Source organism: Pollicipes pollicipes, unplaced genomic scaffold (assembly GCF_011947565.3).
Source record: "Pollicipes pollicipes isolate AB1234 unplaced genomic scaffold, Ppol_2.1 Scaffold_4740;HRSCAF=5597_pilon_pilon_pilon, whole genome shotgun sequence".
Lineage (NCBI taxonomy): Eukaryota > Metazoa > Arthropoda > Thecostraca > Pollicipedomorpha > Pollicipedidae > Pollicipes > Pollicipes pollicipes.
Genome location: NW_023596545.1, coordinates 15,536,482 through 15,546,563, shown reverse-complemented (window position 1 = coordinate 15,546,563; position 10,082 = coordinate 15,536,482). Strand labels below are relative to the sequence as shown.

The window sequence follows — 10,082 nt, the reverse complement described above, 5'->3', positions numbered from 1 at the left end:
CATTGTTCTGGCTCAAATGTTCCATGCTAGATGGAAAGCCTACTTCACTGTCACTTTGCTGCAATGCACCATGCAGATAATTGCGTGCTCTATTGATCAGCCTGACAGAAAGTTATTCTATAGTTTTGACCACTTGGATGGGACAACACCTTGTGAACAGGATGTACTGAATGAGGCTCCTGGTCCTAAGTTGGCTGAAACCAACTATCAGCACACATCTTTATCAGTAAAAAGGCCACTGAAACTCTATGCAAGTGGCATGCTGTATGAGTGCTGTGTATGTGATATGCTGTGTACATACTACATGGGTGATGTGCTGTGTACATATTGTACATGTCATATGCTGTCGCCTGAAATTGTCTCGTAATGTCCCATTGGCTGACGATAGCTGAACTGCCCACCACAATTATGGGCGTTTTTCCCATTGTATTTACCAGGTGTGATGTCAGTGTGGGAGGGAGGATCAGTGCCAGAGCACCTCACCACCTGACAGACACCTGCTGGCAACCATGAACGCGGCGGTGGGCGGAGAGACGTACCAGGTGGTGGGCACGGCCAGCCTGACCGGCCTGGAGGCCGCCCAGGTGGTGGTGGCTGACCAGCAGGGCATGCACTACATCACCGATGACGGCAGCGGCGGCGAGTGGTTCGTGGTGCAGCAGTGCGACCACCAGGTGGGCCCGGCGCGCGCCTCGGGAAGCCGGACGGGGATCTCGCCCCGGCGATCCTGGCTGCCGTGTTCAGCCGTGATGAGTTTAATCGCAGCTCGTGGTCTTTGGCGAGCTTGCCGGCTGCTTTGTGGAGCTTTCACTCACTCAGCGATTGTGTGTTCTGTCTGGTGCGCTGTATCTGCGAAGATCGTGCCGTCCATCTAACGTCCCAGTTGTCGGCACCTGGCGACGGAGCCGTGACACTGCGCATGCGTGGTGTGACCGTCAGGTGCTGGCGCCGCCCCCGGACGCCGGCGGAGGTCAGCTGGTGCCGGGGGACGCCGGCGGCGCCAGCGGTGCCCGCTGCATGGTGTGCCGCGCCGCCCTGGCCGGCCTGGCCGGCGGCTGGTCTGTGCAGAGCTGCTACACCAAGCACGGCCAGCAGGTGTTCCTTACGCTGCTGATGGACATCCTGCTGCCTGGCGGAGACGTGGCCAGGTCAGTGGCCGCAGCGGTAGTCGAGCCCACTCCTCCGCAGCACGCGGCTTTCATGCGAGCAGCTCCGTTAAGCGGGGTATCGTACTGATGACCACGTTAAATCCCGTTTGTCCCGTTAAATCCCGTTTGTCGACAGCAAGGCCAGAAAGGGACAGGCACTCGGGTGAGTCCGGTTCAAGGAAAATGCCAGCGTTTTCGCCATGTCTGGGACCGTGCGCATGCACGAAGTTACCATCACGTCCTCTGACTTCACGGCCCGTGGTCCTCCACTCACTGATGATCATTGACTACGGCAGAGTCGCTCTTCGGCGTAAATAGCCCTTTTTGGGCGAGCGAGGAGACCACGAGCTCACCAGTGACCGCACATCTCAGCAATATCATGGTCATCTCGCAAGACCAGTATCTCACCGCTACCACCGGTCATCTCCCTAGACAGTGTAACGGAGTGAAGTACTCCTGACCCCTGCAGCCTCGCTCGCCGAGACAGTGAGAGCTCCAGCAGGAAGGCGTGCTCCTTCAGACTGAAATGTTTCCGTGCGTGGGTAGGCTTGATGCAACATCCCACATGTCATGACCGATATCCGCGCAAGCGTGTGCATGTGCTTTTCCTATAAACATCGTAAACCCGGGCTGGGCTGGCCAGCACGCCGCGCACAGCGCCTGCCACCACACGTGTGCAGTGCCGGAGGTAGATTGCGCGGCGGGCTTCTCTCACCGGCCGCGACCGTCTCGTGCAGGGTGTCCGGCTGTGACGACCGCGTCTGCGACGGCTGCGCCTCGCTCCTGAACGAGGTGGACGAGTGCAGCCACAAGCTGCGCGCCGCTCGCCAGCAGATCCGCGACAAGTACAAGATGGCCGCGCTGGCCGCCGGCGACGCCGCCATGGCCCACCAGGTGGTGGCCGCGGCAGGTCAGTAGAGACGCTGGTGCTGGGGCGGCCTGCTCGCTCGTCTGATGACGGCTGTCGAAGGCCCCCCCCCCCCGTGGTGTCGCACTAATTGCGGGCTGTTGTGTACAGAGCGTGCGTTATAGAGAGAACTGAAACTTTTCGCAGTACTGTTCGATTTTTGTGACGGTGGTACGCTGATGGAGAGGATCGAAGTGGGCCTTTCCCAAACGATACCCTGCGTCTCGTAATCATCGGCTAGGTGAGGTAATGGCAAGGGATCTCACATCAGACCAGTTATTGAATAGCTTCCATCTGTATTACCCTGTGTCTGTCTGATGCCGTAGGTGTATGTTTGCCGGCTCTGGTACCTTGCCAGCTCTGATGTGTTGTGCCTGGTACCTGGCCAGTTCTGATGTATTGTGTGTGGTACCTGGCTGGTTCTGATGTGTTGTGTGTGGTACATGGCCAGTTCTGATGTGTTGTGCCTGGTACCTGGCTGGTTCTGATGTGTTGTGTGTGGTACCTGGCCAGTTCTGATGTGTTGTGCCTGGTACCTGGCCAGTTCTGATGTATTGTGTGTGGTACCTGGCTGGTTCTGATGTGTTGTGTGTGGTACATGGCCAGTTCTGATGTGTTGTGCCTGGTACCTGGCTGGTTCTGATGTGTTGTGTGTGGTACCTGGCCAGTTCTGATGTGTTGTGTGTGGTACCTGGCCAGTTCTGATGTATTGTGTGTAGTACCTGGCCGGTTCTGATGTGTTGTGTGTGGTACCTGGCCAGTTCTGATGTGTTGTGTGTGGTACCTGGCCGGTTCTGATGTATTGTGTGTGGTACCTGGCCGGTTCTGATGTGTTGTGTTTGGCACATGGCCAGTTCTGATGTGCTGTGTCCCACAGCCAGGGACGTCAGCGGCCAGAAGCACGAGGTCGCCCTACTGGAGGAGACGGATCTCATGGAGCAGGTGTGACGCCTTATCTGATAGGTCAGGCGCCTCAGGTGCCAGCTGGGGCAGGACGGAGGACGGTACCGGCCGATGCGGGCTGATGTCCGTGTCCCAGTGTCATGATGTGTGGCCGTCAGCTGGCCTGTAGGGGACACGTGACGGCTGTCCTCTGTTAAGTCCTGTCGTATCCACTGGTCCTTGTAGCATGTGAGGCGGTTTAGCCAGTCATAATGTAACAATGTGGAGGTGGGTGTAATAGTGCCAATTCATTAGTTGAAATGGCTCGACACAGTGGGGTGCTCCTTAGCTTGTGAACCCACCTACTGGTGTAACGCCAGTCGACAGGGATTGGCCTTGTTCCAGGTCGCTGGGAGCTCACCTGTTCAAGAGTCTCCTGCTAAGGCAGACGAGTTGCAGGTACAGTATGTCCACAGCCTGACAGCTTGTTCTGTCTTTCTGTAACGTGATGAATTTCCCCTCTAGACTGGCTTTAGTAATAGTTCGACGATGGCCCGGCCCCCAGCGGTACCACTGTTCTTCGGTCCCTTGTTCACACGGCCGTGGCGCCGCCGCTCCACCGATGGCGGTGCTAGCCCAGCTCCCATTACTTCGGTCCCGGTCGCCTGCCGTCCCAGCTGCGCCGCCGCCGCTGCTGCCCCCCCCCCCCCCCCATCTCCCTCCCCCTGCTGACCCCGACCCGGGCCGTGCTGTTGCAGCCGGTGGAGGAGGCGTCTAGCGCCTCGCTGCGCCGAGCGACACTGCGCTGTCCTACCTGTCCGCGCCGGCTCAGGACGCCCGCTCTGCTGGCCAGCCACGCGGCCAAGTGCCGACCACCGGCCGTCGCCGACGTCGCCGACGTCGCCGCCGACGTGGCGGGCGGCGCCATCCCGGCCGACGTCGAGCCCCAGCTGTCCTGCCACTGCGGCGAGCAGTTCGGCACCGCCGCCCAGCTGACGCTGCACAAGCGCACGCGCCACTGGGACGCCACCAAGTACCTCTGCGACGTTTGTAACGTACAGCTGAAGAATCCGCGAGCGTTCGTCGAGCACATGCGCAAGCACGGCGAGACGCGGCCGTTCCGGTGCGACGAGTGCGACAAGCGCTTCACGCTGGCCAGCAGCCTGCGCACGCACCGGCGCTTGCACACCGGCGACAAGCCGTACCAGTGCGAGCTGTGTGGCCGGGCGTTCTCGCAGCACACCTCGCTGCAGAGCCACCGGCGCACGCACACCAACCAGCGGCCGCACGCCTGCGACGAATGCGACCGCACCTTCCGCGAGACGCACGCGCTCAAGAAGCACAAGCTGATCCACTCGGGTGAGAAGCCGTACCGCTGCGAGCTCTGCGACCAGCGCTTCCGGCAGAAGGGCGTGCTGCAGCGGCACATACGCACGCACACGGGCGAGCGGCCGTACCGCTGCGACCAGTGCGACGGCGCGTTCATCGATTCTGGCGCGCTCAAGATGCACAAGATCCAACACACGGGCCAAAAGCCGTTCTACTGTGAGCACTGCGGCAAGGGCTTTTCCGACTCGTTCTGGTTCAACAAGCACAAGATGTACCACAGCGGCGAGCGGCCTTTCCAGTGCGACGTCTGCCCCAAGGCGTTCACGGACGCACGCATCCTGCGCCACCACAAGAAGCTGCACTCAGGCGACCGGCCCTACATCTGCTACGTGTGTGGCGCGCGCTTCAGCAACTCGTCCCACCTGACGCGTCACAACCACATCCACACTGGCGCCAAGCCGTTCGGGTGCGACGTGTGTCGGCAGACGTTCCGCGACAAGTCGACGCTGAAGCGACACCTGAAGACGCACAGTTGTCGCAAGACGCTCAGCTGTCCCGACTGCGCGCGCACCTTCCCGCGGCGCGACGCGCTGTTGGCGCACCGCCGCGAGCCGTGTGTGGATGCGCTGGCGCTGGCCGTGAGCGCCGCCGGGCCGCCGGGCTTCACGCACCCCGAGAAGCCGCTCTACAGCCTGAAGCCGCTGCAGCCGGAGCTGGCCGCCGACGGCGCCGTGCTGCAGCTGCAGCCGGTGCAGCCGACGCTGCCCGGCCTGCAGCAGCTGCAGCAGCCCCAGCAGCAGCAGCAGTCCCAGCCCCAGCAGCAGCCCCAGCAGCCTCAGCAGCAGCAGCAGGAACACCAGCAGCAGCCCCACCAGCAGCAGCAGCAGCAGCAGCAGCCTCCACAGCAGCACATGATGCAACAGTACTAGCAGCCGCACCCGGGGGTGGCACAGCTGTGGAGTGGCGAGGCGGGACGGCGTGCTGCTGCCGTCGGCGGACGGGTGGCGGCACCTCCGTGCCACCCTATCATCATCAGTCATGCGTGCAGCTACAGAAGCTCGCCGAATTCTTACCCCAGCATGGTGGCCGCGACGTTTAAGTGTGGTCAACGTATCGGCACGCGCCGGCTGGTCGTTGATCTGATGTTTTTATACAGGCATGCGTCGCAACTGTTGACAAGACGTCTTTTGGTAGTGTGAATCCTTTACTCCCATCTTTCGTCTTGTAGTTGCCCTCAGTCGTGCGTTTTGCGATGTTTGTTTTTTTCGGCGGGCGCTGCAGACATATTATTGAGCATCGTTTTTCAATAACACAGCAGCGTTGACATTGTTCGAATTTGGTACTAGCAGCCGTACCCGGGGGTGGTACAGCTGTGGAATGGCGAGGCGGGACGGCGTGCTGCTGCCGTCGGATGAGCATTTTCGGGCGGTATGTTGCATCGCCAGCGAGTCCAAGTGCTGTTTCTTCGTCACAGAGACCGCGACAAACCGAGATCTCTTGAGAAATCCCCACGATCGGTGGTGCCTTTTCCTCACCGAAATGACCGGTGCCGGTGGGCCGGTGCCTTCCTTTCACACCCGTCCTGGCATGTCTCCCGCGTGCTGGGCCGAAAACTGCCCCAACAGCGGGCCGACCTGGGAATGCCCGATGTGCCCTCCTTGCATGATGACCACCAAATAACGGCACTCAGCGGCGCGCCTGTAGGCCGCGATTATCATCAGCATGCCCCGCTGAGCCCGTGTGCACACGTATACTATGCTTCAGCACACACATACGCCTCTGTATGAGGACGGCTGACCACTTCGTGCCGCCTGGTGTGCACAGCATGCGTTGCGCGCCGCTCAGTAATATCAGACTTGAGAACAAGGTGAGGCTTTATTCATACAGATTGACTCGCACAGTCACGGCCTTGGATGGCTGCTGTTCACACGAAAGTGATGTTCGAAGTCTGCCTGTCACTAAGGAAGTGAACCTATCAGCTGCACGAGAGCAACGACCTGACTTGGCCAGGTTTCGCAGCAAGCACGTGCGTTGATAACCGCGGAGCGGTTGGCAACTCTCTTGCCGTCCGTCTGGGTGCCTCTCAAAGCTCGATTTATGGGCTGGAACGGACGCGAGCCTAGTTGTCTGCAGTGGGAGGCTCGTACTTCAGGTTGAAGTTGAAGGACAGGCACCCGAGTAGCGTGGCGGGCGCCGACTTGGAGAACAGCGTTACGTTGCCGTGGTAGCCTCCCTGAAATGCATTAGCGGGCGGGTTTGATGTGGAACGACGAAACAAAACGCGACCACCTTACTTTGACAGGAGTTTCTAGCAAGCTCTTTCTCTCCATTACCTCCGAGCAAGCCTGGCGCGATAGCAGCCAAGCATCTCGTGCCCGCAATTCTTCTGTCCCATGCAGGACCCCCGTCAGCAGAAGCAGCCGATGGAACGAAGCCCAACTCCACAGCCCACGCCAGTCCTGGAGGTCACGTACCGCGATGATCTTGTCGATGGCCTCCCCGAGGTCTGGCAGAGTGATCTTAAAGCCGTCAGACTGGTAATGTCCGGCCTTCAACACGCAGCCGCACGGTATGTCGGGTGGGAACAGCGGACAGAATACGTCCGGAAACTTGGTGATGTAGTCGCACATGTCCACGTCACTGCAACACAGAGTTTGGGTCTGCATGTGCGGGTGCATTTTTCGTATTTAGTGAACTGGCATTGGCCTGAGCATTAAACGGCGTCCCTCATAGGCTACAGGGCGTGATAGCCGACCAGCAAACCGCCAATTATGAAGCAGAAGATGAATTGGTTTTGTTTGGCCATCAGCGGTATGTGCTCGAAGCCAGCGAGTTTGGTTTGTGACGGACCTCACGATCAGCGATGTGTGCTTGGAGCCAGCGAGTTTGGTTTGTGACGGGCCTCACGATCAGCGATGTGTGCTTGAAGCCAGCGAGTTTGGTTTGTGACGGGCCTCACGATCAGCGCTGTGTGCTTGAAGCCAGCGAGTTTGGTTCGTGACGGGCCTCACGATCAGCGCTGTGTGCTTGAAGCCAGTGAGTTTGGTTTGTGATGGGCCTCACGATCAGCGATGTGTGCTTGAAGCCAGTGAGTTTGGTTTGTGACGGGCCTCACGATCAGCGCTGTGTGCTTGAAGCCAGTGAAGTCACATCGGAAGATTGCACAATGGGAGCTAATTTAAGCGCGCTTGAGTGCAGTATTCCCTGCTGATCGTCAACGACCAGATACCCGTTGTGTCTGGGGTCGTTCCAGCTCTGCTCCAAGTTGTGCTCCAACTCTAAAACGTCTCTGGGGAAGGAAGCTGTTGCTGGCGGGACGCCTCAAACACAAGTGCCCGCGTCCTCCGAGACAGCAGCGAAAGCCCAAACCGGCTGTTCTTTTACCAGACACAAAAATCCCCAGAAATGACCAGACCTTTGCGAAGAGTCATTTGTGTCAGATGACCAGGACAGCTGAAGCCTTACCAGCTGCCGAGACCTTTCATGCAGGGCACCTCGATATCGTACGGATCCTCCTTGATCACTTCGACCTTGAGGATCATGTCATCGGGCCAGTCCGAGCGCAGGTCGCCCTGGAAGGCCAGGGTCATCGACCCCGGGACGATCACTGGGTCAGGCGACACTGTGGCGTCATGGAACACGGCCCCGGGTGTCAGACCTGCCGGCAGGGGACGGACGTTACAATCTGAAGTCACTGAACACCGCCCCGGGTGTCAGACCTGCCGGCAGGGGACGGACGTCATAATCTGAAGTCAATGAACACCGCCCCGGGTGTCAGACCTGCCGGCAGGGGACGGACGTCATAATCTGAAGTCACTGAACACCGCCCCGGGTGTCAGACCTGCCGGCAGGGGACGGACGTCATAATCTGAAGTCACTGAACACCGCCCCGGGTGTCAGACCTGCCGGCAGGGGACGGACGTCATAATCTGAAGTCACTGAACACCGCCCCGGGTGTCAGACCTGCCGGCAGGGGACGGACGTCATAATCTGAAGTCACTGAACACCGCCCCGGGTGTCAGACCTGCCGGCAGGGGACGGACGTCATAATCTGAAGTCACTGAACACCGCCCCGGGTGTCAGACCTGCCGGCAGAGGCCAGACGTTACAATCTGGCGTCGTTACCCCCCCCCCCCCCCCCCGGGCGCCAGACCCATATATATCTAATGCCATTAGATCGGTAGCACTTATGCTAAATTACAACCAGACGTGTGCAAATCGGAAGAGAGACATCGGCTGCTAAATGGTATAGACTCACAAGTAAAACAAACGAGGGTAAGCCGGGCGAGTTACGGGCAACCCAACCCAACGGTTCTTCCAATCCCAGATCAACGCTTCGTTTGCTCACGTCGTACATGTCATCGTTAGCCATACCCCGCCCACTTACACATGCGGGTTTAGTTTAATGCCAAGTACAATGCCCTTCTTTGCGGACTGCACACTCTGGGTATAGCCGTTTTCACTCTGGTGGCATTATATTTCTGCGGTCAGACCTGCTGGCGGAGTTCATACACCACGATCTGACGGCATTGAACGCCGCCGCGGGCGTCACACCTGCCGACGGGGCTTCAGATAAGACGCCAGGCTCAGTCCACCTGTACGCCGTCCGACCGACTGATGAAGGGAATGGTGTACAGACCCTGGTGTACAGAACCTGGTGTACAGAATCTGGTATAGACCCTGCTGTACAGGGCCTGGTGTACAGACTTTGGTATTCAGACCCTGGTGCATAGACTCTAGTGCACAGACGCGCTGGTTGGCCATACACGCGTGGGGCACGGAAATGACGCACTAATTTCCCCGACGACATCGTTGGCCGCTTGTTCTGAATACGTCACTGGACGTTACCGCCTGGGCCGCTTCGTCCACCACTGATTCCAGAGCTGAGCCGCCTCATCCACCACTGCTTCCAGAGCGAGCGACACGTCAATGGCCATCTCGGCTCAAGTCCTGCCACATGTGTCTGCAAGCACGCCCCCGAGCCGCCAGGACGCCGACTTACCGCAGTCTAGCGATACCCCGGCAGGCACGCCCCCGAGCCACTAGGACGCCGACTTACCGCAGTCTAGCGATACCCCGGCAGGCACGCCCCCTGGCCGCTAGGACGCCGACTTACCGCAGTCTAGCGCTACCCCGGCCGGCACGCCCCCGGGCCCCCGGGACGCCGACTTACCGCAGTCTAGCGATACCCCTGCAGGCACGCCCCCGAGCCGCTAGGACGCCGACTTACCGCAGTCTAGCGCTACCCCGGCCGGCACGCCCACGGGCCCCCGGGACGCCGACTTACCGCAGTCCTTGATTTCGTTGGCGGCCGCCAACGAGGCCAGCAGCGTGACCGCGGCCAGGAGCATCATGTCGACCGCGCTGACCGGCCAGGCTCTCGGACTTCGTGGTATTGACGCTCCACCGATGCATTTATATCCGAGCCGGGGAACGGCAGCAGCTGCCGCGCGACGCCCGCACGGCCCGGGACTTTGACCAGCGGAACTCTGCTATCTCGACGGTTTTTGTTTCCCGAGCTCATTTGATGAGTTTTGAGCGCGCATGATAAGTATTCGCCGCTGATTCTGCTGCTTTGTGTAATGACTGGATAAGCTTGTATACATTGATGTCTGGTATATCGGATACGGAGCTGCTTTCACAGCAACCCTGCAGCCGTCTATCAACGCTCACGAGGGTGTGATGCTTTAAACACTCCGGTCATGTAGGTGCAGGAAAGTGTTATGTACAGGTGAGGTTTTCCCATGCGCCCTGCATAATAACAGCGTAAATCATCATTAAAGCTTTCACGGTGACATCACCACAGGAACCTGCAG

The 10,082-nt window shown here is 59.3% G+C and overlaps 2 protein-coding genes across 2 annotated transcripts; one reads left to right on the top strand and one right to left on the bottom strand.

Moving 5' to 3' along the window:
* Nucleotides 1-1,004: 1,004 nt before the first annotated feature.
* LOC119098488 (zinc finger protein 2) lies at nt 1,005-5,036 on the top strand (the record flags this gene model as incomplete). Its single annotated transcript, XM_037221413.1, has 5 exons — nt 1,005-1,148; nt 1,886-2,058; nt 2,933-2,997; nt 3,343-3,396; nt 3,696-5,036. Coding segments are annotated over exons 1-5 (1,764 nt in total), but the record flags the coding sequence as incomplete, so codon positions are not given.
* Nucleotides 5,037-6,122: 1,086 nt separating this feature from the next.
* On the bottom strand, nt 6,123-9,620 carry LOC119099527 (ganglioside GM2 activator-like). Its single transcript, XM_037222684.1, has 4 exons — nt 9,554-9,620; nt 7,732-7,924; nt 6,741-6,906; nt 6,123-6,499 (listed from the first exon to the last, which is right to left on the bottom strand). The coding sequence occupies exons 1-4, from the start codon at nt 9,618-9,620 to the stop codon at nt 6,386-6,388; spliced, it is 540 nt and encodes a 179-aa protein (XP_037078579.1). The 3' UTR covers nt 6,123-6,385.
* Nucleotides 9,621-10,082: the final 462 nt, after the last annotated feature.

Coding starts and splice junctions, on each gene's coding strand:
- LOC119099527 (XM_037222684.1), bottom strand. CDS start 9,620: ATGATGCTCCTGGCCGCGGTCACGCTGCTGGCCTCGTTGGCGGCCGCC. Junction 6,907..7,731: donor ATGAAAGGTCTCGGCAGCTG/GTAAGGCTTCAG, acceptor TCTGTGTTGCAG/TGACGTGGACATGTGCGACT. Junction 6,500..6,740: donor CCATCGACAAGATCATCGCG/GTACGTGACCTC, acceptor AATGCATTTCAG/GGAGGCTACCACGGCAACGT.